Raw genomic sequence first — 22,468 nt, 5'->3', positions numbered from 1 at the left:
ACATTGTTCGCGTCTTGTTCTTCTTTCATCTCATCACCAAGCGATGGGACCACTCGATTTGTCCCTCGGCTAATATCATGAGTCCTTGCTTGGAGTAATGCAAACCTGTAGCTCTTGCAATGGTCCGCAGGTGGCCGTACGAGGGCGGTGACACAAGCGAGCAAAGCCGATGCCGCTGTTGTTTACCTGAAGGTGAGTCTTCTCTTCATGCCATCCTTCCTGTCAATCCAGCCCATGCTGCAATGTCGAAAAGTTCATCTGGGAAGATGGATTCTATTCTCACGGTATTGACCCTACTTCTTGCGTGCTGTGTCGCCTCTGTTCAATCCGATCCACGTCCATATGCACCATTCCTGCGAGGTCGACAATTGAGCAGCAACAGCAATGCCTCTTCTCTAGAGGTCAATTTAGGCTATGGAATCTATCAAGGCTACAACAATGCTACTACAGGTCTGAACCTGTGGAAAGGGTAGGTGCTTGACATTGGCATAATGTTGTGCTAACAGTGAGGTTTAGCATTCGTTATGCAGCACCTCCCACGGGTTCCAGCAGATGGCAGGCTCCGAAAAGTCCAGCGACAAACAACGGTTCGGTGATTCAAGCTAACCAGTTCGGCCCCATTTGTCCTCAAGGCCAGGACACAACTAACACATTGGTCCCATACAACGGAACTGGAGCAAGTGAAGACTGCCTATTCTTGAATGTGTACGCCCCAGCAAATGCTTCTGGCTTGCCTGTCCTTTTCTACATCCATGGTGGAGGGTATGGCCGTGGCAATGGTCAACAAGATCTCTCGGCCATCATAAATGCTAACAATGATTCCTTCGTCGGAGTTAGCATTCAATATCGGGTAAGCACATCACTCCCTGTTCGACTGAATGCTGACTAGCCTAGCTTGGAGCATTTGGCTTCCTTGCTGGAGATGAAGTCTTTCGGAATGGAGTTGTCAATGCTGGCCTGTTGGATCAGCACTTCGCGCTCCAATGGGTGCAGAACTACATTCATCTCTTTGGGGGTGATCCCAGTCATGTGACAATCTCCGGTCAATCCGCAGGAGCTGGCTCGGTCATGCTCCAAGACATGGCTTATGGTGGTTCGCAGGGCCAGTCATTGTTCAGAAATGTATGTGTGTCTGAAGATCTGGACTCAGTAGCTAATTCCGCCAGACCATAGCATCCTCACCTTACTTGCCGATGCAATACGGATACAAGGATTGGCAACCATCACAGGCGTACTATGCCTTCGCGACTATGGTAGGATGTGCGCCAACACTACCATACGGCGCTCACCCAGGCACAATCTTCGACTGTCTCGTCAGCAAAGATACTAGCACGTTGCAAAATGCCAGTGCGACATTGTCTGAGTCGGGAAAATACGGCACTTGGTGTTTCCTTCCTGTGACGGACGGTGTCTTCGTTCAAGATCTTCCGAGTCGGCAGCTCTTACGCAAAGAATTGAACGGGTTGAATCTTCTTGTCAGCAACAACGCACTCGAGGGCCCGGCCTATACTCAGCCCAATATCACGACCGAGGACGACCTTGTTGCCTGGCTACAGTTGACGTTTCCCCTTTTCACGAACGATGACATTGCCAAGGTCCTGCTCTACTACCCGAGTTCGAATGCATCGACAGATCCAAACGCGCCGCTGTTCGCTACGACTGGCACGAGTGACCCTAGCTTCATCAATCAAAGCAGTGTTGCAACTGGTCAACAACAGCGTGCATTTGTAAGAACGAAACAATTTGGTGTGGCAGCGTCGTGACTGACTTTTGACAGGCCATCTACTCGGAGACCACGTTCGTGTGTCCGTCATACTGGATGGCGGAAGCGTACAGCGACTTTGGTCGTACCTCGTACAAATACCAATACTCGGTGCCTATTGCAGTTCATGGGTCAGATCTTACCGCATACTTCGGACCAGCAACTCCAAACCAAAGTCCCGATTTCGTCAACGCCGCGATGCAAATCTGGGGCAGCTTCATCACGCAAGACAATCCATCTATCCCAAGCAGTGTAGCCAACGGAGCGTCGTCCAATAGTACCCAGACCAACGCAGCGTCCGAGTGGCCTCCGTTCACAATTTACTCACCCTATCAGATGGACTTGAACATTACAGGAGGGACATCGTTTCCATTCAACCTATCGTACATTCATGCTAACTTGACAGAATATGGTGAACCCGGCTTGGTCAACGACATCACCTTGGTGAATGCATACACTTGGGAGGCAGGCCGAGGATATCGATGTGACATGTGGAGAAGCCTTGCAGCCATAGTGCCTGAATGAACGTGGTGCTGGCTAGCGGAGCACCGTATGACCGAAGATACGAGATACGAAGCATGTGTTGCAGTGCAGGACTTTCTTTTGCTATTGCACCCGCCATAGCATTCTCGTTCACGTTTATTATCGTTATTCCGCCGCAACGGCAAATCTTTTGGAGTGTCTGAGGCTGCCAAGTAGCCATTCCACCCCTCCTATAGCATTGTGATAGTATGTAGTAGTGATTAATTCGAATTGTCGGATGTAAACCCATAGATACTCCCGTGTACTGCTCTTTCGCTGCTGTAGGTATGACCCGGGGGTGACTTGAGTCCAAATCAGCCTTGCTTAGTCATGTTGCATCCGCGCCCGCCTTGAGGCTGCCCATCCTGTGGCTTCGCACGCCAGTAATGTCAATCTTGCACGAGTACAAGTGCAACCTGTATCCTTTCTGATTAAGCCTTCGCTACTGCCAATGCCTTGGTAGGCAATTATTTGTACAGCCTTGAAAGCTGAGGGCTAGCACATTCAAAAAGGCAGTGAAGTGTCACGATCCAAGGTCAAAAATGATGCCCCTGAACTCGTACTAAAATCCTAGCCATCTGAGTGATCAAATTGTTTGGAACTACACGAAGTTTTCTCTTCACTGCAGAAGGCTCTGACAAACCCAGTGTTGGCATCAGCATCTCATAGTCACAAGTGGTCAATCGACGTCTCTCCATCACTCGAAGGGTGCACAGACGAGGTCGTACCAAGGCATCCCCTTCAGCACATCTCCAGCAAGTCTTGTCACCGGAAGCAAACGAGCAACCAGGAGTTACGACTTTAACGACGGGAAGCGGAAACAGGAGAGGCTACGAAACCGCAAAATAGGACATTCTCCAGCAGCTTTTCTACTTGGTCCCACCTGGAATTCGGGTTTCTTCATCAAACCCTCTTACCTTGACAATCACCCAATACACTTTCGCCAGTCTTACCAGCATCATGCCACAGGACCCCAAACTCCTAGCTTCCGCCGTCCCGAGAGTCGGTGTCGGCGTCTTCATCGTCCACCCACACCCCGCCTCACGCCCCTCCAATCCACGCTCCAGGCCTGGGCGGCTGAAAGGGTGGAAATTCCTAATGGGCGAACGCCTCGGCTCTCATGGATCCGGCACTTGGGCCCTACCAGGAGGCCACTTGGAGTTTGGCGAGACGTTCGAAGAATGCGCAGCCCGCGAAGTCCTCGAGGAGACGGGACTGAAAATCCACCAGATCGAGTTTCTTACCGCAACGAACGATGTCATGCCTGGTGAGGGAAAGGCCGGGGAGAAGCACTATGTCACGGTCTTCATGACGGCACGTGTAATTGGATATGAAGACTTGAAACACTTGCCGAAAGCAGTGGCCGACGATATCCTGAAAATAATGCCGGAAGCGAAGGTCATGGAGCCGGATAAGTGTGCTGGGTGGGAGTGGGTAGATTGGGGGAGTCTGGGGCACTGGGCGGGACTTCAAAGGGGTATGGACGTGGGCCGCGAGATCGTTAGGAAGGAAGGGACTACTCGGAAGCGTAAGAAAACTCCGGAGCTCGAAGAACTCGGAGGGAGGCGTTTGTTCTCGCCGATGGTGGATTTGTTTGAGCAGCGGCCTGATGTTGTTCCTTGGACAGAATGAATGCGATGCACGGCGTGAGGTTTGCTATGCCATCGTGTGTACCAGAAGCAATCGCGGGGTCTTGACAGAGAGGCTGGACTGGCGGTGCAATGGCGTGTTCGCAACAACACGAGACGAGGTTGTAGCTGGCCTCGCGAGGGTTGGCTGTATGGGAGCAAGACTTAAACGCAGCGGGATGGGCTTGGGCTTAAGGACCACAACGGAGGAAGTCTCGTCGATCAATTTGCTCTGACTAATATTGTGTTCTCGGAGAGCTCAAGAACAGCAGCCCAAGCAGTCTAGAATGCCGCATATGGTGTATCAGATTTCCCCATCAACTCTTCGCAGTCCTGGATAGCAAGCATTATATTCTCTGTACTTTCGCCGTACCGTCTTCTGTTTCGAGGTATGGTCATATAACACTGTTGAATCAGGTGCCGCCTCGTCTTTTCGTCCCTCATATATCCCTGCTTTGCACTATGTGAAGAACCATGGTTGCCAATGGTTTGAGTATAAAACAATAAAAGGGTGTATCGTAACTCATCATGGATGCCCCTCCCGTCGCCAAGGAACCAACGTTTGTGGCCGGATAGCACTTGAGACCTCACTAACGTTATCGCAACATCCTTGTCGGACCCGTTGGTGCATGTAGCCTAGGTTCCATCGTCATTGGTATACCTGTCGTTGGTGCGTCGGTCATTGGCACATCTTGTCCAGCGATTGTCCGGATTTCTGTGGGCGATACTTGAGATCCTCTTCTTAGCGAAGGCGTGCTGGATCCAGAACTGGGTTTGGAATAGGGGCCGCCGTTGCCATTGACTTTGTGGTGTTGGAAAGGAGCTTCATCGTTGTACCTTGGCAAAGGAAGGGTTTGGTGAACGGCCGGGTGATCAGACGTTGGCGTGTTTGGCTGTTGCCCGGGTTGAGATTGTCCATTGGTTGGCCTAGGTGAGAACAGAACACTGTCTTTCCATTCTGTGTATGCCCTTGCCGTCGGAGATTTAGGATAGAAAGAGGGACATGGCACGCGACCAGGATCCTCTGCCGCTACCTTTGCGAATGCTCGGTGGTACGCAACCTCACCCAGAGGATCTTCATGAGGTGACTCTGGTGATTTTGCTAGGTCTTCTCGATATCCTCGCATGGTCCATGGATGATCGTGATGTTCAAGTGGAAGTCTGAAATGTGGATGAGGACGCTTGTTGTCGCTGCTCATCGCTTTCACCCTTCCCGACCGACGGACGATCGTATCTAGGCCTCCTATCGGTGATATCAAGATTGGGCGATCATTCAGGGGAATTGCGGTTGAAGAATTGATCTTCCCTCATCCGCCGAGGAATGTCCACATCAGAGAGGTGGCATGTGAGAGGAGAAGGGGTGTTACGAAGCCTTCAAGTACGGTAGATGAGAGTGGATCAGGTAGCTCGTAGAGGGGTCGATAGGTTCAATGAACAATAATCGATATATTCGGTTAGAAAACTCGGTTATGAAAATGGACGTTTTCCGGGACGGCTGCTCCCGCTCCAGAAGTGGATGGACATCGCACTCTTATAAAGCAAATTGTCGAAATATCAGAGCACAAGAAATGTACATGGAATGGCTAAAAGCCAGCTATGCGACTCGACCGTAGTGAGAAGCGTGATGCAAACTTTCAGAAATCCCCAGGCAGCCAGTTTGAGACCCAATCGAGCTGCAGAACAACGTTACACAGCAGCCCAACGTCTGCCAGAGATACTCCGCTTTTAATTGCTGTCGCTTCCAGGTGGTTTCTCGGTACCTTGCTGCATGATGCACATCATATATGGGGCATGGTCGCTTTTTATTACGTGCCAACGTGGATCGTCGCAACCATCGATGATTTCCCCTGTTTGGTCCCCATGCGTTCATGTTCGATGATCACGAGCCAAACTTCTTTGATAGAACGATCCTCGAGCTTCGGATCCACCGAAGCATACATCTTGAGGGAGGAAAGAAGGGAGCGAAAGAGCAGTATCACCAAGAATCTTTACACGGTACAACATCTCATTTGTTGTCCGGACCGATCAGAATCCGACCAGTCGGTACTGAAGCGCAAGGGGGTTACATAAGTACCTCAGACAGGGAGCAAGGAATGGCCATGTTCAAACAACATCTGCCGGCATAACGGGACCGTATATCAGAAAAACAATGACTATTGTGATTCGTACCGGAGCATGCCGAGGAGGAAACCAGCCAATATGCACAGCAGAAAAGGCGTAGGAAAGAGCTGTCTTTGTAGCCTCGTACTCCGTGCAGGGTGTCATTTGCGGGCACACCAGGCATTCTTATAACGTCAACAATAAAGGGTGTCAGAGCCATAAGTTAAGCTTAGCCCTTGAATTTCTTCGGCCGTTACATGCAGCCCATTCTCAACTCCCATTCCGGCTACTGGTGGCAAGTTCCCTCTGGACCAAAAGCTAATCGGCGCCTAAACCACAACCAGAAAACCTCTCTTGGTTATTCTGTGTCCCTCATTGGTCGCCCAAAGTCCTTATCAGCGGGACTTTGCTGGGCGTTCTTCATCGGACCCCTACCGTGACAGTAGGCACATGTCGACTTGCCCTCGCTGGCCATTTCCCTCAATCTTCCTCTCGCCGCCCGCCGCCGCGCCCCAGTCCGTTGTCCGAGACTATTACACTGACCCGTTGCTTTCCTCCAACCCAAATCAAATATCAATGTCTTTTCCTTTAATATATTGTTTCAACGGTGGAACGACACCTCGGAAGACTCTTTGTTGCTGCTCATTTTGACGTACATGTCCGCTCCTTTGATATAGACTCGAAATTCACCTCAATCTGCAAGCCTCAGCCTCTACCGCTTTCAACCACCCCACCCTCCCACGCCTTTGACAGCCTCATCTCGTGCCCTACAACCCGTGGTTGCCTGCCATCCCACAGCGATTCTATTTGCTTGTTCGGAAGGCGCCTCTGAGATCATTCCGTCGGATGCTCGCCTGACATTGCCGTGTTATTCAGCTCCTCGCATCGCACCGACGTTAAGCGCGGGCCTCGACCTGAGATCATACAAGAATATCCTCGGATATCACGCCCGTCTACCGACATCCAGCCTCGTCTTACCAGCTCTATAACGTTGACACGGACGACAACTCGTCCTGGGTTCCCTCACAGCCCATCTACTTATCACTACCCAAAATGGCCACAAACTCGACCACTCAGACATATACAATTCCCGGAGAGAACCATTTCTTTGCGCGACAACAACATTCTCCAGCCAGTTCACCGTCACCAACCTCTCCTCGAATGCAGGAATATCTCCAGCAACAAGCGCCGAACCCGTACAAGCAGCTTCGGCCGCTAAAGTCGCCTCTCTATGTTCCTGCTGCTCTCAGACCTACCGAGCACTTTTATAACCCCTCTCCCATGACACCACCAAAGAGCCTGCACGGGTCATTGGACAACCTGCAAGACAATGAGAGACGCAGCGAAAGCCCAGAACAACAAATCTACACAGAGTCAGATCCTTATGATCATATGTGGTTACAGGAAGAAGAGCTTGGTGACGTGGCTGGTCCCCCAACGAAGGAGCACTGGAAGGTATGTTACTGCAGTATGGTTTACTACAAACGAGAATGCTAACGCTCTCTCCTTGCAGCCAGACGAAGCTTCATCAATATGCGACTCTCCTGAATGCCGCTCGACCTTTAATCTCTTTGTTCGCAAACATCATTGTCGACATTGCGGCCACATCTTCTGCTCCTCACACAGTCCATACACTATCCCTCTCGATCAATACGCCAAGTTCCACCCCGACGGAGTTCTTTCGAGAGCATGCGAAACTTGCCATCGCCAATATCAACGATGGGACACCGCCAGATCGATCCGACGCAAGAACAGCCAGAACAGCAAAGACGATGGCAGCAATGAGAGCGGGCCACCGACACCTCTGGCAGGACCAACAGGTCATCGCAGGATGATCTCGGGCGGGATTCGTGGAGCTCAACCAGCAGAACAAGCTGCCAACAGCGTTCCCAAAGACTGGCACTGGTCGACTTTCTGAATGATCACGTGCCATTCTCGGAGTACTCCACCAATAAATCGACTTTATTAGCAACGGCCTTGACCGAAACCACGGTAACGTTGCTTGTCCCGGCGCCTGGCCCGAGTTCTGGACCCTCTGGGAAATTGTCGCCCCGAGCGGCACCACCGAATTTTGGAGGCGAGCCTCCCAAAACAGGCCAGACTATCGAGGCTGTGGGATTCTCGGTTACATACGGGTGGATCGTTCGTCTAATTAGGCTGCGATCTCATGAAAGTGTCCGGTCATGACTACATTTTGAGATTGATGTGTCAGAGTCCGGCATCATATGACCGTTCTTTATTCTTGGGCTCTCCCGGACGTTCGATGGTGTCGTTCAAGAGAACGAAAAACGAGCTGGACGGAGACCGGCTCGGTAATGGAGTACGACACAATTGCCGACAATATCCATGGTGTGGTTGCACGACATGAATGAGACACCAAAAATGCAACAACGTGTCTGATTATCCTTGGATTTGACGATGTGTCTGAGTACAAGTCAGCAACCTCGGCCGGATGGAAGGCGAAAATAGACGACGAGAAGAACGTGGAAAGAGTCCACATGGTGATTTGTCTGTCATTGTGTGACATCCAATTCTATCGAATTTTAGCGAGCGATACCGATCTCATACGACGTTCTGGGAGGTTCCCTGTCCTTTTTTGCACTTCGAGGCGCGACAGGGTTGCCTGAATATAGATGGCACTCTCTTGTGAGTCAGCGAGGCCAGAATTGTTTGGATAGAGATATGCGAGAGGGAATATTGCTTTTAGGCGATGGATATACCCCCGGTACGAGATTAATGGTGGCTCATTCGGCGTCCTCTGGAGTTATGAAATCGTTTGGTACATGCAGATATGAATTCGATGTAGAGTCTAGCCAGCGATTGATATGTGCAGGTCAGAACAATCTACCTTTTATCGAGTCATCGGTGTTCTTTTCGCCTCTGATTCTATCTCACAATTTCTCGGGTATCAACGCTAATGTCATGTTTCATTCCACTCGAGTCCCCATTCTAACCCATCAACTGTCCCAGATCTTCAGGTGGCCACCTCGTCTGGGCAAAGCTCAAACACCGCTTGATACTCTGTAGATACTTTCTCGTGACCTCATCGGACATGATGTGCGCCTGCTTGGCCTCGCTGCTCTCGTGCAGTTTCTCGCGTGCAGACCGCTCGTGAATTCCTACCATGGTCACCCCGATGGGCCATGCGGCTTTCCCGATTGAGAGCGTCAAGTACTTGTCGTTGGCCTCGACGTAGCGCCTCCGCTGGGCCGATCGGACGATCTGGCATATGGGCTCAAGGAGGCCGTGGTCCAGGTCGCGGCGTTCGAAGCGTCGGAAGAGCGGCGTCAGATCTTTCAATACAAGCAGGTATGAGTTGGCTGCTGCTTTTCCGGAATTCGAGGCCTTGACATCGGCGTCGCGTTCGGATAAGGCGATAGACCATTCGCGTAGTAAGAGGGTGAAGTATGAGCCTAATTGCCGGTAGAGGAAGTCGTGCTCGGGCGTGCCGTTGGCAGGAAGGGTTTCGGGGAGGAGCATGTCTTTCTCGGGCACGGGTTCGAGAGTCGTTGGTATAGGACCATCGCTGAGTTTGGGTTTCGTTACGGGGGTCTTAGTTAGGGTGAAGTATCGTTTTAATCGTGCGGTGTGTGTTTCGTCGAAGAGTGAGGCTGGCTCGTTGAGCGAGCGTAGTTTGAGCCGTAGGTCGTCGTCGGGAATGTCCTGGCCTGCGGGTGTGTTGTCTGCACCGTCGCCATTCTCGATGCCTGGAGTGTCTGGTAGGTCTGGGAGACCTAGACGTTTTCGTCGTTTGCGTTCTTCTTCTTTGGCTTCTTCTTCGCGCCGCTGGCGGGATTCTTCGGCTAGGCGGCGTTTCTTTTCCTCGCGGGCGGCATCACGCTCGGCCTCTTCTTCTTCGAGTTTGCGCTTTTTGGCTGTTCGTTCTAGCCGTTCGGATTCGATTCTGGCTTGTTCGGCGGCGTAGGCGGCTTCGCGGGCGGCTTCGAGTTCGGCGCGGCGGAGATATTTTTGTGAGGTTGGCTCGGGTGAAGCAGAGGGTGCAGTTTTGGTTTTGGATTTCGCAATTTGTGCCGCCATCAACGCTTTGAAGTCCATGGTCGCAGCTGTGTAAGACGAGAATGGGTATTCCGATTCTATGAGGTGGTCAGAGAAATTTCGTTGTTGAGGTTTGGACTTTGGAGCGAGAAAACGTGGGTGCAATTGCAGCCTTGCGATTAAAGTTTAATAACTTACCTAGCTAACGTTAATGGCTTCCCCAACTTTCGCCATCACAAGTGTCCTTCTGTCACCTCACCTCATCTCACATCTTATCTCAACGTCTACATCATTCAGCATGACCATGGATCATGATGGATACGACTTGAAAGTCCTAACTTCATGATATGTTATCTGTGTACATGATATGGGAGCGATCATCTGTCTCATTTTCCTCACATGATCCAGTCAGGCCTCCCAATCCCGACAGATATCGTTTCCTCGTACATAGGGTAGAGTGGTAGTCCCAGCCATGGTCTGCTACGTCCCCGAATCATCTTGCGGCATCAACAAGCCATTCAAATTATGACAACACCCCGAGACACCGCAGCAGCTCGTCTGGTGGCCGTTGCAAAAGTTCCGAGGTGTTCGTGACATGGGTCAACAGCTGAAGTATGTCCGAGTACGATCGGCCAGCATGTTGGCAGGCTGTCCAGGTGGTAATGTATGGCAGCGACGGAGCATTGCTCTGGAAGGCAGATGCAATGGAGGCAGCTTTTCAAAGCCAAATGGTGCTGCTGTTACATGATCGTTAGTGAGTACAACAATGCCATGCGAAATCGATTTTACTATTGACGGCAACTGGTCGGCCGTGCCAGCGGTGTTCGTACAGCGGGAGAATCGGACTCTCATGCCGTCCGTGAACAAGCTTCCATAGGCCGAAGATCGTAGGAGGAAGTGCCAGGAAAAGAGCAACAACGCCCACTATGGTATCTTGAGAGAGTGCCATCAATGAGCATCAATCAGGGTATGACCACCAGCGTATGGTTGCGTGTTCAGATGTGATCACGAAACAGATTCACCTCTGATGGGCGAAGCCGCGAAGGCTCATTGTCTCTCTTTATCTTGAAGACATTCATCTTGTTAGACATGGAGCATACTCGACCTTTATCTGTGACCCGTGTACAGGCGACTCGAGTGTTGGTCCTTTACGATAGTTCGAAGGACTTAGGTGAATGTTTCCCCACTGTCATAGTGTTCAGAAAGGACGAGGCTATGGAAAGTGGCGAATGCTCGCCGGCGATTGAGCGAAGAGTGAAAGTACGGTATCCACCTTCTGTTGAGCGTCGATGGCGCACGCCTCCGGAATGAGGTACGGTTCCAACAACCCCTGTCCGTACTTTCGTTATGAGCCAGTGAGATGCCCCGTCTTCATGCAGCTTGACCATGTCTGCCACTCAGGAAGCCCAATTAAGCGAAGTCGAACTTTCGACACTGACCTATCATATGCATCACCAACCCAAATCAGTCAAACCAGCCACCTGCGAAAACCACCAACTAATGATCAGCTTTATTACGGCTACGGTCGCCAGCATTTATACATCTGTGCCGGTCTCGTCTTCTTCCGAGCCATCATGTCTCTCAAGTAGAACGCATTTTGCCAAACCGAGGGACTCGCTGTTGTTGGGACAGTCTCTTCGATTGGTATCCAGCCTGATGTTTGTCTACATCCGCCCCACAACGCCGACATCCAATCAGCCTTACGGCTTCATCCTGAACATTCATAGCAATCTGAAACGCTCACTCAATCTTGACTGCTAAGAGCTCGAATCTTGCGCCAATTTCGCTTTCTCTTGTTGAGTATGAGCTCGACCAGCCCGACTATCGCTGCACGTTCGGGCAGTTCAGCTGAGCAATGGGAGAGGCGGAAGGATACAATATACGACCTCTACATTCGCCATGATCAACTCATAGAGGCTGTACAAAAGTCGTTGCCTGATCGAGCGACGGTCGCGCAGGAACACTGCTGCAGGACTCAAACAGAGCATGTTTGACTCCACAAGCACCCACACAACATGGTCGTATCCCTGAGTCGGGATAAATTTGGTATGTGGACAGCGACATGAGCCAACCCGCGGCGATGAGGCATCTGACGGCCTCACGAACCTTGGGCATTGTGCTCTGATCCAGCGATTGGAGAAGATGCGTTTCAATATCAGAGCTTTGATCTGAGCAGCCGGCCCATTACAGGCCAGGCAAGCCGTCAGCGAGTTTTCGAAAACTTGGGACGAACAGCGGATATGAAGCAAATGAAGTAACACCTTTCCTTCGGTTTTGCAAATTGTGCATTCATGCCGGGCACCATATCGAGATGGACAGAGAACAAGCAAGGCTTTGGACGGCGGCAATGATGATCCTTTTTCTTTATCCTATGTGCTGATGTGCATGTCTTTCTCCAGGGCAAATCCCTTTGAATTCAGACATTGGCGGCTTCTCGCCTGCACTCCTCCCAGGCTCTGCACTACAAGTGTAGACTTACTTCTGGTTATACTTGTCACCAATGCCTCTCTGCACCGCCGGCCGCTCGGCAATACGATCAATCCACTTGAGCAAGTGTGGAAAAGGCTTCATGTCTTCCTGTGTGAAGCCGCTGCGCTCCCAACCCTTGACCCAAGGCCACGTCTTGATATCCGCAACGCTGTATTTGCCTTTTCCACTTCCGACAAGATAATCTCTTGGTTCGCCGGTGTATTGTCCGGACAAACGGATTTCGAGTACGCCGAAGACACGGAGGGTTTCGTTCTTGTATCGGTTTATGGCGTCTGAGATACCACATTAGCACCACATATTCCTCAGGTAGTATTAGTTTGGGGCAGCGTACAAGGAATCTTCTCCGGCGCCGCCTTTGTAAAGTGATTGACCTGTCCCTGATACGGGGCACCGCCGCCATGCCAGAAGAACATCCACTGCAGTGCCTCATTGCGCTCGAGTTCGTCCTTGAACCCGAATGTATCGTCCTTGTCGAAGAACTTGATCAAGTACAGAATCTGGGCTGAGGTCTCGATGACAGGGAACGGAGGGGATTGGGAGTTGTCGACGAGCGTGGGGATGCGGCCGTTGGGGTTTAATCTTAGAAACCACTCTTTCTTCTGCTCGTTTGTCGAGATGTTGATTACTGTCGTGGTCCATTCTGTATCGTGCTTTTCTGCGAGTTCTTCGAGCATGATCTGCGTGGCCTGGCCATTGGGGGTGTTCTGCGTGATCAGGTGCAGGCCTTTGGCGTTCTTGACGTCCGAGGGCGTCTCGGAGATGTATAGATTGTTGGACGACATTGTGTGAGCTGTGCGAGTGTTGAGGCTGGAAGGGTGTTTACTGATCGTGTTCACGCTGACTCGGACTTGCGGAGTGGACAGGAAACGAAAGGCACGAGAAGAAGCAGGCCTAATGAGCTTACTAGGGGTTTTCAGGAGAAGAGAGGATGCAAGCATGAAAGATGAAAGGTCACTTGGCCGGCCGGTGGTGTTAGCAAGCAATGCTCTGGCCGAATTGCGCAATACAGGTAGTTACTCGTGCATTCCACGACTGTAAAGGCATTGGACCAGAAAATGTATTTGTAAGGTGAGGGGTTGACGTCGTTGTTGTCCCCGCATCAGTAGTGATGATTCCATCATCATGATCGTTGGCCATTTAGGCGAAAAGATAACCCGACGGCGGAAATATGTTCCCTATCTCCCCAAAGTATTTCCTTTTCGAGGCCGTGACGTCCAACATATCCTGCTTCCACGCGACAAGGAAAAAATTGTTCATACAAATCAAGAAGGCCGTCCCCATTCCCTCTTCAGTTCCAAGGCTGTCCTGCCGGTGGGCCAGCCGTGGTCCTTTTTCAACCTATCCAAGACCCCCAGCAGAGCTTGTTGTTCGAGAGGATCGTAGAAATACTCTCCACAGACAGCAATTGCCATATAAGCTTGGACCATCGCGGGCCGTGATGATGGGTTCGACATGGCCGTACCGCATAGACGGATCACAATATCGTGCACTTCATCCGTGACTCGTCGTTGAGCCGCGGTGACTCCTGGACCGATTCGAGGAATATTCGGATTGTACACCGTCAACAGGATCCGGGCTAGATCAAGGAAAAGCTGCCCAGTAACATGCACTTCCGCCATGTACCATATATGAGGGAGACATTCCCCTTTGGACCGATCAGGCTCCTGGTAATGGATTGGCGCAAATGACAATGGCTTCGCTTGATCCCATTGATCTTCAAACCGCTTGAGTTCCTTCCACCGCTCGATTTGCGTCTTTCCAGAACCACTTTCTGGGCCAAAGCAGAATTGCAAGACGTTGGCACAATGGAAGAGATGCCGGTCGGCCCAGATGAAATCTTCCACCTCGTCAAAACCTTGGAGGATCGACCATGTTTCCAAAGGTAGGCGGACAGCTCTCTGCTTGAGAAAGGCAATGGTAGTCTCCTGTCTCAGGGCAATCCGGAAAGCTGCATGCTGAAAACTCTTCAGATAGGAGAGAGCGTTCTCGTGTATACCTGCCGCCGAGCCAGGCCTGAGGTATTCCGAGTTTTGTCCGTTGTCCAGGATATACGAATACGGGTTTGCTTGAGCTCTGACGAAGATCTGAAAGGTGTGGAGAAATGTCTCGCTGTCCTCGCCGGTGAACGCTGTATCGATTTCTTCGTAATAGCGGAGGATTACTGAAGCAGCGAGGAGGTTCTCGTCCCTGACATGTTCCGGGTCATTGGATAATCTGATTAGGTAGGCAATGCACGCATTGTGGTAATTGAGGGCGGTCTCCTTGGTGAGTTTCGGTAAAAGTACATCCTGATATCTGATGACCCCATCTATTGTTTTGTACTGAGACACAGAGGCTAGGTGCCGTGATGCCGCGGTGAATATGGCATTGAGTAGTGGAGGACACCTTCTTGCTCGTTGTGGTACAGTAAGGGCAAAATGTCTTGCTGGGTCACCCACGTCAAACTGTCGTCGTCAGCTTTACCTCGTTTCGCAAGAAAGACACTGAAATACCCAAGTTGCAAGGTGCTCAATGTAATACCGCATCAGACAAGCACATTGTGTGGTGGTATATTGATTAGGCCAATAGAACTCTTCTTTCCAGATTGCTGGTGAAAGTAATTCTTCTGGCGGAATGGCCGCAGCAGCTGAGTCCGCAAGGCGCCTATATTCCGCTTCCACCACCTTTGGAACATAGCGTTGTTCAGGCATGGAGGTGTAGCCGTTTTGACTGAGGGGGCTGAAGACTTTCGGAGGGTGGTTGTAGATTCGATATTGTGAACGGATAGGATCGTAAGCAGCATGCGGCCATTGCTCCGCGTTGAGAGCAGCCTCGGCGGTAGTAAAATCAGTGGTACGTCGTCGTTTTATAGGTGCGTGTACAAGAACAGTTTCGTTGTTTGACGCTCTAGGGGATAAGAACAGAGGTTCGGATGGCGGTGCGCTGTGGACAGTGGGGGATAAGTCTGCATTGTGGGAGGTTTCCACTCGCTTGTACGCGATGGTATCGTTCTCTTGCTTGGTTTCTTCGACAACTGGTCTGCCACTGATGACCGTGAGGTCATCTTGGGAATAGTAGTTTTCCAACTCTGGGCCTTGATCAACAAATTGGAATTTCGCTAGACGATAACAAAGGTCAGTATGGAAGCTGATAGGCCTGATGGAGCAGAGGTGGCGGAAGTCGCAAGGGACACAACATGCACGCGAATGCCAACGTGCCCTTGGGCAGTGTCACATCGGACTTCGTGGAAATCTCACGGTGTGACTGGGACGATGTACGTCGGCAGGAGGTATAAGAACCGGGCGGAACACATGGATAAGAACCCCCCCGAGCTGTCCACCCCACGGCTTGAGGCAGCTGCATCTGGGTTACACGAACTTACCATTTCTGGTCTGATCAAGCCAAGTTTGATCTTTGGCAAAAGTCGCATCGTACCGGGCGCTGGAACCATGGCGAAATTTGAGTTTCCCTTTCCCCCTCCGACATTTTCCCCCCAAGCGCTCACATTGTTTGCACTTTGGGTAGTTGTCGTCGCCTGGTGGGGGTGTCAGCCTGGTCACAGACTCGAAGTGATGGAGGCAAGAAGGGTTTTCTCGTCGACCGGGCCTTGTGCAACCTCTGCCCTCTGGTCTGGCATGTGCTGGGGCAACTGGCTTGAGGCATAGTGTCGGACGAAGACTGGGATGAAGAAACCAATGTCTACTTACATTTCAAGTGGCGGTCTGCGGTTCAGTCAGCAAGTCAACTGCAAGCGCACACAAGAGACAGAGACATACCTCTGCATTCCTGACATGGATCCTCTATTTTGTTTCCCGAATTTGGCATAGAGAGTCGGTCATTGAACATGCGTAGGACGAAAATACAGAGGTGATGGAGTTGAGAAAGCCATGGTTCAAGAAAAGGAGAAACTTGCCATTATTGAGCATCAGAGGCAAGTTGAATAGCAATCAAGAAAGTCAAGCCTCCTAGGCTGTGTCCCTGCTTGTCACCGAATCGGATGATGAGAGAACCTGGAATTCAACGGCGGGGTTGACGATTGTGGTGTTTTTGATGCCTGAAAAATTACCAGGGGAGGTTTGAGCTGCAACTAGACTGCCGAATGTTTAGCATCAAGGCTTAACTAACAAGCGGCCTCTCTTAAGCCAGTTCTAGGCTCGTGCCGGGCAGCCGTCTTCTGATTATGCACCGTCTCCGCACCTGAAGAACAGCCACTTTCGTCTCCAACGATCATATCACCTTTCTGCCTGACACCTATATCATCCTAACCATTTAAGGAACGTGCAGAAAAGCCACGAGTGCCGAAACGCCATCTATTCCATACGGACAAATGATATCCGTCGAATGACCTGCAGTAGGTACTTGATATTGTTTGCTTAGATTCTTCGCTATTATCATTTCGTTCATATACAAACAATGACAGCATGAACTAGTCAGTAGAAAAACAAGCATAAGCTACTTCATATCATCCAGAAGAAAATCGTCATCGCTTCGCTTTTCTATCCGTCCAACGTGGACTCGTCCATTGACAACCGCCAAACATCATCATGCACCGGGAAACGCTCAGCTGCAGTCAAACTCATGGAAGTATCTTCGCTCCAAACCATGACATGACAAGTGTAGGCCTAATACTCATATACCGGAGCCTTGAAAAGGACATTGACAGCCGACTCTCTTGCATTCCCTCCAGATGCAGATCCAGGCTCTTTATTGTTGCCGCCGGTAGATGGAGCACTCTGCCCTAATCCCTTCCCTCGAACTTCTACAGCCAAGAATGCCGCAAACCGGATTCGACCTTCGTTCGCCCCAGGCGGCGGGGCGACCTGTGACGGATCGATCGCCATGCTTTCTCTGGCATTGCCGCGCAGATCATCAACATTATTTCCAGAGTTCTCAGCCACACCAGCACGGCTATCGTGGCGAGTTGAAGGCTTCTTGCCCACGATACCTCCGAGGAAGCTTGATTTCTTGGATTGTTTCTCGTTGGTATTCCTGATCGTCGTCTGGCTATCTCTAGCAACATTTTCCGGTCGACCTGGAAGCCCTCCACCAGGTTGTTGCGACGCTGCCTTTCCAGCAGCTTCTCGGATCTCAGCCTCGACATCACGTGGGCCGTCCTCCGTGCTTGCAGTGCTCATCCCGTCACCTTCTTGGCCTTCCTGCTGTGCTTGTGCTGCTTGCATGGCAACCAAGCGCTCATCTAAACCCGGATTGGTCAACGCTGTCAATGCTGGCTCAACTTTCATGTACATGTCGTTCACGGGCGTGTTGGGCATGTAGTATTCGATAGAGATATCGCGTGATTCCAGGGGAATATTGGCTGCAACGCCGATCGCCTGGCCAACAATCATACCCACACCTTCAGTCAGTCCGGCAGGTGGTGGATCTGTCAGATTTGCTTTCAATGACTCGGTAAGTTGATGTGTGAACATTTTGGTCAGATTTTCCGTATACTGCTCCGCTTGATTTGAGCCAAGAACATCCTGGAGACCTTCCACCGTGGTCAATCGCCAAGTTGTGATCTTAGTTGTGAGGTCTTCTCGTTGTTCGTCGGTCAGAAGCAAGCCAGCTTGCCCTGAGCGGCGAAGATTTCTCTCAATGTTCTTCAGTTGTCCTGATAGACCTGGATCGATCCCTGGTAGGAAAGTGCGCTCGAAAATGCTCTCATAAAGCCAACGGGTGATACATGCTCGGCCCACAGCGGTCATTTCCTTGGTACCGATGGTATGAGCATCCTGGTTGCACACATGACGAAGCCAGGGAGGAACTGCACGCCAGTTTTTGCGGATGTTGAAGGATAGATTATTGATCGCCTGGCTTAAGCGTTCGAACCTCGCAGTATACTGGCCATCATCCAGCGATGTCCGTGACATGGACAAGCGCTGATTCGCTACAGTATTCTGCAATTGAGTGACTTGAGCTTCTCGTTCGAAGTAGTAGCGTTTGACTTTCGAGTACTTGGCTTGTAGTTCTTCGTGACGTTGAAGGAGCTGATTATAGTCTAATTGGCTGATGTCCTCTCTGCTCCTGGGAGGAGGCGTGCTTCTGCCTTGTTCGGAAGATTGTTGTGACATCCTGACTCTGGGATCTTGGTTTTGGTATTGATTATGTTCTTCAGTGCGATTCTCCCTTTGGGACATTTGTTGGCGAAGGCTTCCGTTGCGTGGATCCCCTCCTGCCATTCCCGTTGACGGTTGACCCTGGACTCCGGACTGGACGGAGTACCTGTTTGTGGCAGCTGTCGAGGGTCGTGAGTCTTGGAAGAATTGAGAATGAGAAGGGTTGGCTGAGGGTGATGGCGGACCGAGAGATGTTTGTGATGGAGGTCCAAGGTGTCGATATTGATCGGACTCTAGATTGCCGTGTCGAGGGTGCTCCCACTGGTCCGAGGTATTGGACGATTCGGTTTGGTGGTAGGGGTGGTATTGCTCTCGTTCTGGGTCGAAGCGCGGAGCGTCTTCCTCGTAGTCGACTTGTTGATGGAGATCCGCAGGCAGGCCTTGATGTTGAGGGTGATCTGATGGTCTGTTCGGGATAACAGTCTCGGTGGGAGGATAGAATGCGGAATGCCTGTTCTGGCTTGACGGTGAGATTTGCTGTGAATACGGTTCGCGGGTATTTTGATCGGGAACTGGTGACTTCTTCAGCAGATGGACAGATGCCGAACGACCAATTGCCTTGCTGGTGTTTTCCTTTTCTTTCTCCCTCTCCCTATCTTCGTCCCGGGACTTGCCCTTGATCAGTCCCGTTATGAAGTTCTGCTTGGGTTTTTTCTGTTTTTCCTCGCGCTCGATGCGAGCCGACTTTGATTGTCCAAACAGTGTTTGGCCAGGAATGTGAGGAGGTGGTTGTGAGATCACAGGTGGTGATGTTGGTGGGGGAAGGAGGTTCACGCTAGGTCGCTGCGCGCCATACACCTCCCCGGCCGAAACACTCTGACTTCGAGCGAGCTGCTGCTGGGCTGGATAAGGCTGGGAGGGAGATTGAGGGTCTTGGAATTGATACTGGTCGTCGGTCAGGGGTTGCTGATTGTAGCGGTCAGGATTGTGATCAAATCCGTAAGATGAGCTAGGGTGAGGCTGATGGTGTGGATGCTCGGTTCGGGGTTCTTCGATCGAGCTATGAGACTTGTTTGTCGACTTGAAGAAAGGCATGGATACACGTTGGCCGTCGACGGAGTCAATTTACGGATATCTTCTGGTCGAACAGGGAAGATGGTGATCCAGAAAGACCTCTGGCCTGAAAGGACGGGCAGAAGGGAGCGCGTGTCAGCTCAGCCAACGGGGGCTGATCATAGTCAGGTTTTAGCAAGCCTGATTGTAGGTAATTAACAAGACCACTCTCCATGCGGAGGACTTGGCCTGCCTAACTATCATGGTATACCGTCGATTCAGTTTCTTCAAAAGACTGTCGTCAATCCATGCCCAACGGCCGCGCGAAGTTAACACTTTACGTATGAGCTCTTCGTGATGCTATCTGTCCTGATACTGTGATTGTCGACAATCACGGCCACTCGGCGATTCCAGCTTCATCACATTGCTCAAGATGAGGTATCAGCCACTCAACGATCCCAACTGGAACGTGGGGTATTGGCTTCGATATATTTAGCACACTGTGCATCCTGTTGCCCCTCAATGTCTTTGATGTCCAAATCAGCCTGACGGTAAGAGATTATACACCGAACGGTCCACGACATCCCACAAGGCTGTACAGAGGCCGAGCTTTGACTCGACATGACACCGCTGGCTTGGACATGCTGTTGCACGTGTTCGGGCCGTCCTCTCTTGATATGCATCAAGGTGAATTTCGTATCTCAAACATCCCTTCGAGATAGGTTTTCTCTCAGTAGCACATCTGGCATGGGTGGACTCCCCGAAGACAAGTCACCGCATCTTTGATTGTGGTCGACTTGCACTGAAGACGTTGATATGCAGCGTTCAGTTGCTGGAAGGGTTGGTGATAGATGGGCACCGGCATTCAACTCTCACTCAGCTTCGTCCTCGAAACTTGGGATGATCACATCCCAGCCTGGATCTTCTTCGATGTCAATATCTGGAGTGCCTGCGTCGTCCTTCATTTCTTCGTCCTGCATCTCCTTCTGCGCTGGTTTCATTCGATATGCGACCCAGGAACCGTCGGTGAGACCTGCACCCAAAGGGCTCTCGTTCAGAATACTGTTTTTCCCTCCGACCTTCTTCTTTATGCCCTTGATGCCCGTAACTTCCTGCTCTTTGATCTCCAGTGGTACCCAGCCCTTGCTCGCATCCTTCTTGTCGGCGAGGACACCAAACTCAATCTTTTCGGGACTCTCTGGAAGTGGTATTGACGAATTTGGAATGGTCTCGATCTGTCGTGACCGGAGCGCTCCCAGTAGGAGGGCCTTGACTTCCGGAAAAGGTGTTGTCGGCAGGACAGACAGAAGTGTAGTGGATTTGTGGCATTTAAAGAGCAACGTGATCATTTCAGGTGTGGGCAATTCCGCCAGGTCATCGCTTGAGATTGTAGTCATTTTGGAGACCTTTGAAGGCTTAGCCGGACTGAGAGTCACACTAACTGGTCAAGAGACAGTGGATTGTCTGCTTTGAACGGCCGTTTTGATGTGAGAATGTAAAGTAAATGTTTAACGCCAACAAGCCCAATGACGGAGTGCAAACCTGTGAGACTGGAGGTGACCGCGTTGAACTGACGCGCCGCAGGCAAAAATTGGAGAAGCGAGATAAAGTGCCACTAGCCATTTCTAGGTGCACAGCTTCAAGTATTCATGTCTTACACAAGAACAATTCAATCTTCCTGTCAGATCAACCAACATCCCGGCTGGGCTTCTTAGTTCCTCGTGTCCAATACGGCTCGGGCGCCATGAGGATCAGTGGTGCCACTGTAAGAGCACCGAGAAGTGAAACCCAACGTTGACAGTAAGAAGTGATCGTCGACAGCATTCAGCATGTGGCCATTCACTTCTGCGCAGGCTGGTTTCTCGGAATCAATACCACCGCAACCAGAACACCTTGCACCACAAGCTTTGCCGTTGCAGCCCATCGAGGAGCTCTCGACAACGCAAGATGCTCAGCCTCTGACCATCACCGGCTGGCCTGATTCTAGACTGTCGATACAATTTCCAATCCGCGCTGCCCTAGTCATGGGGACAGCTTTTGTTTCTGGCTTTGGGCTGGGATCGTCTCAAGGTGGAACAAAGGCTGCCTTCCGCTATCGAGCCGAGAATGCCCATCGATTACCTCAGACCCAGACCGGTTGGTACCTTTATCAAAAATCGAAAAACTACCATGCCATGCTTGGTGGCGTAAGAGAAGGTTGCCGATTTGGCGCTATATGTACGGGCTGGGCGACGTTGTTCATGGTCACTGAAGAAATGGTCGACCTATCGAGATCACGTCTTCTGGCTCGACGTGGTGATGATGTCGCAAGCGGACAACGGGATGCCGCGAGCACAGTCATTGCAGGCACGAGTCTGGCTGGTATCTACAGTTGGAAGCGAGGCCTTGATCATTTTGCGACCGTCCGTACAGCAAAGACCGCTCTCAAATTCTCGCTCATGTACGGACTTGTTCAAGATCTTTTCGCGACAGTAAGGGGCGAACCGCCAGCCTATGTCACATGGATGAAGAGGAAGATATATCCAGATACCGACACAGAGAACAGTGGCTAGAGTCATTGTACTCATATATCTGCAATGAGTCGGGTCGTTTTCAACTTAGCGAGGCTTCCAGGGTGAGTCTACGCCGATATAAGGCCATTAGAGACACGAGAGAACGGGCAGTCCAGCGTCTGGCACAGTCATACTGTGACTGCAGCCTGCTGCAATGTCGTCTGGAATCAGTTCTGTCGCTGCAAGCGATCATTTTCCGGAGCCCTTGATCCACGTACGGCCTAAATAACCGCCGTTGAAGGTACCAGCACCGGTTGATTTCGAGATATGCAGCAATCAATAAGGAGATCTGGCTTTCATGCAAGCAACAACAACGAAACGAACGGAATG

General features: G+C 51.1%; 10 protein-coding genes across 10 annotated transcripts; 4 read left to right on the top strand and 6 right to left on the bottom strand.

Annotated features, from left to right (window-relative positions):
* Positions 1-266: 266 nt before the first annotated feature.
* EDD37DRAFT_570818 (carboxylesterase type B) lies at positions 267-2,287 on the top strand (the record flags this gene model as incomplete). The annotated part of the gene is made up of 5 exons (XM_062814301.1): positions 267-469; positions 517-850; positions 895-1,122; positions 1,167-1,727; positions 1,778-2,287. The coding sequence occupies 5 exons, from the start codon at positions 267-269 to the stop codon at positions 2,285-2,287; spliced, it is 1,836 nt and encodes a 611-aa protein (XP_062665608.1).
* A 957-nt stretch (positions 2,288-3,244) lies between these two features.
* Positions 3,245-3,916, top strand: EDD37DRAFT_570810 (ADP-ribose pyrophosphatase; the record flags this gene model as incomplete). The annotated part of the gene is made up of 3 exons (XM_062814299.1): positions 3,245-3,602; positions 3,642-3,761; positions 3,846-3,916. 3 exons carry the CDS (start codon positions 3,245-3,247, stop codon positions 3,914-3,916), a joined length of 549 nt encoding a protein of 182 aa, XP_062665607.1.
* A 296-nt stretch (positions 3,917-4,212) lies between these two features.
* Positions 4,213-5,310, bottom strand: EDD37DRAFT_205732 (uncharacterized protein). The gene has a single exon (XM_062810227.1). The coding sequence runs from the start codon at positions 5,109-5,111 to the stop codon at positions 4,509-4,511; it is 603 nt and encodes a 200-aa protein (XP_062665606.1). The 5' UTR covers positions 5,112-5,310; the 3' UTR covers positions 4,213-4,508.
* Positions 5,311-6,864: 1,554 nt separating this feature from the next.
* EDD37DRAFT_205735 (uncharacterized protein) lies at positions 6,865-8,084 on the top strand. The gene is made up of 2 exons (XM_062810228.1): positions 6,865-7,467; positions 7,526-8,084. Exons 1-2 carry the CDS (start codon positions 7,066-7,068, stop codon positions 7,928-7,930), a joined length of 807 nt encoding a protein of 268 aa, XP_062665605.1. The 5' UTR covers positions 6,865-7,065; the 3' UTR covers positions 7,931-8,084.
* A 746-nt stretch (positions 8,085-8,830) lies between these two features.
* On the bottom strand, positions 8,831-10,174 carry EDD37DRAFT_643019 (Prp18 domain-containing protein). Its single transcript, XM_062817403.1, has one exon. It carries the CDS (start codon positions 10,066-10,068, stop codon positions 8,962-8,964), a length of 1,107 nt encoding a protein of 368 aa, XP_062665604.1. The 5' UTR covers positions 10,069-10,174; the 3' UTR covers positions 8,831-8,961.
* A 2,309-nt stretch (positions 10,175-12,483) lies between these two features.
* On the bottom strand, positions 12,484-13,280 carry EDD37DRAFT_570853 (glutathione S-transferase; the record flags this gene model as incomplete). Its single annotated transcript, XM_062814303.1, has 2 exons — positions 12,484-12,770; positions 12,830-13,280. The coding sequence occupies 2 exons, from the start codon at positions 13,278-13,280 to the stop codon at positions 12,484-12,486; spliced, it is 738 nt and encodes a 245-aa protein (XP_062665603.1).
* Positions 13,281-13,541: 261 nt separating this feature from the next.
* Positions 13,542-16,583, bottom strand: EDD37DRAFT_642992 (uncharacterized protein). Its single transcript, XM_062817402.1, has 5 exons — positions 16,254-16,583; positions 16,185-16,199; positions 15,860-16,012; positions 14,991-15,595; positions 13,542-14,942 (listed from the first exon to the last, which is right to left on the bottom strand). The coding sequence occupies exons 1-5, from the start codon at positions 16,321-16,323 to the stop codon at positions 13,761-13,763; spliced, it is 2,025 nt and encodes a 674-aa protein (XP_062665602.1). The 5' UTR covers positions 16,324-16,583; the 3' UTR covers positions 13,542-13,760.
* A 516-nt stretch (positions 16,584-17,099) lies between these two features.
* Positions 17,100-20,104, bottom strand: EDD37DRAFT_675603 (uncharacterized protein; the record flags this gene model as incomplete). The annotated part of the gene is made up of 1 exon (XM_062819542.1): positions 17,100-20,104. The coding sequence occupies exon 1, from the start codon at positions 19,626-19,628 to the stop codon at positions 17,100-17,102; it is 2,529 nt and encodes an 842-aa protein (XP_062665601.1). The 5' UTR covers positions 19,629-20,104.
* Positions 20,105-20,458: 354 nt separating this feature from the next.
* EDD37DRAFT_570717 (uncharacterized protein) lies at positions 20,459-20,983 on the bottom strand (the record flags this gene model as incomplete). Its single annotated transcript, XM_062814292.1, has 1 exon — positions 20,459-20,983. One exon carries the CDS (start codon positions 20,981-20,983, stop codon positions 20,459-20,461), a length of 525 nt encoding a protein of 174 aa, XP_062665600.1.
* A 245-nt stretch (positions 20,984-21,228) lies between these two features.
* On the top strand, positions 21,229-22,328 carry EDD37DRAFT_642983 (uncharacterized protein). Its single transcript, XM_062817401.1, has one exon. It carries the CDS (start codon positions 21,416-21,418, stop codon positions 22,136-22,138), a length of 723 nt encoding a protein of 240 aa, XP_062665599.1. The 5' UTR covers positions 21,229-21,415; the 3' UTR covers positions 22,139-22,328.
* The last annotated feature ends 140 nt before the right edge of the window (positions 22,329-22,468 follow it).

This window comes from Exophiala viscosa (genome assembly GCF_022695815.1).
Source record: "Exophiala viscosa unplaced genomic scaffold EDD37scaffold_16, whole genome shotgun sequence".
Taxonomy (NCBI): Eukaryota; Fungi; Ascomycota; class Eurotiomycetes; order Chaetothyriales; family Herpotrichiellaceae; genus Exophiala; species Exophiala viscosa.
This window is presented reverse-complemented; position numbering and strand designations above follow the sequence as displayed.

Bases quoted from the DNA above. Each gene is read 5' to 3' on its own strand.
- EDD37DRAFT_642983 (XM_062817401.1), top strand. From the start codon at position 21,416: ATGTGGCCATTCACTTCTGCGCAGGCTGGTTTCTCGGAATCAATACCA.
- EDD37DRAFT_205735 (XM_062810228.1), top strand. From the start codon at position 7,066: ATGGCCACAAACTCGACCACTCAGACATATACAATTCCCGGAGAGAAC. The intron at 7,468-7,525 runs GTATGTTACTGC...CTCTCCTTGCAG, and splicing joins CAACGAAGGAGCACTGGAAG to CCAGACGAAGCTTCATCAAT.
- EDD37DRAFT_642992 (XM_062817402.1), bottom strand. From the start codon at position 16,323: ATGTTCAATGACCGACTCTCTATGCCAAATTCGGGAAACAAAATAGAG. The intron at 15,596-15,859 runs GTAAGTTCGTGT...GTTATCGTCTAG, and splicing joins GCTTGATCAGACCAGAAATG to CGAAATTCCAATTTGTTGAT. The intron at 14,943-14,990 runs GTATTTCAGTGT...TGACGACGACAG, and splicing joins TTGAGCACCTTGCAACTTGG to TTTGACGTGGGTGACCCAGC.
- EDD37DRAFT_643019 (XM_062817403.1), bottom strand. From the start codon at position 10,068: ATGGACTTCAAAGCGTTGATGGCGGCACAAATTGCGAAATCCAAAACC.
- EDD37DRAFT_205732 (XM_062810227.1), bottom strand. From the start codon at position 5,111: ATGAGCAGCGACAACAAGCGTCCTCATCCACATTTCAGACTTCCACTT.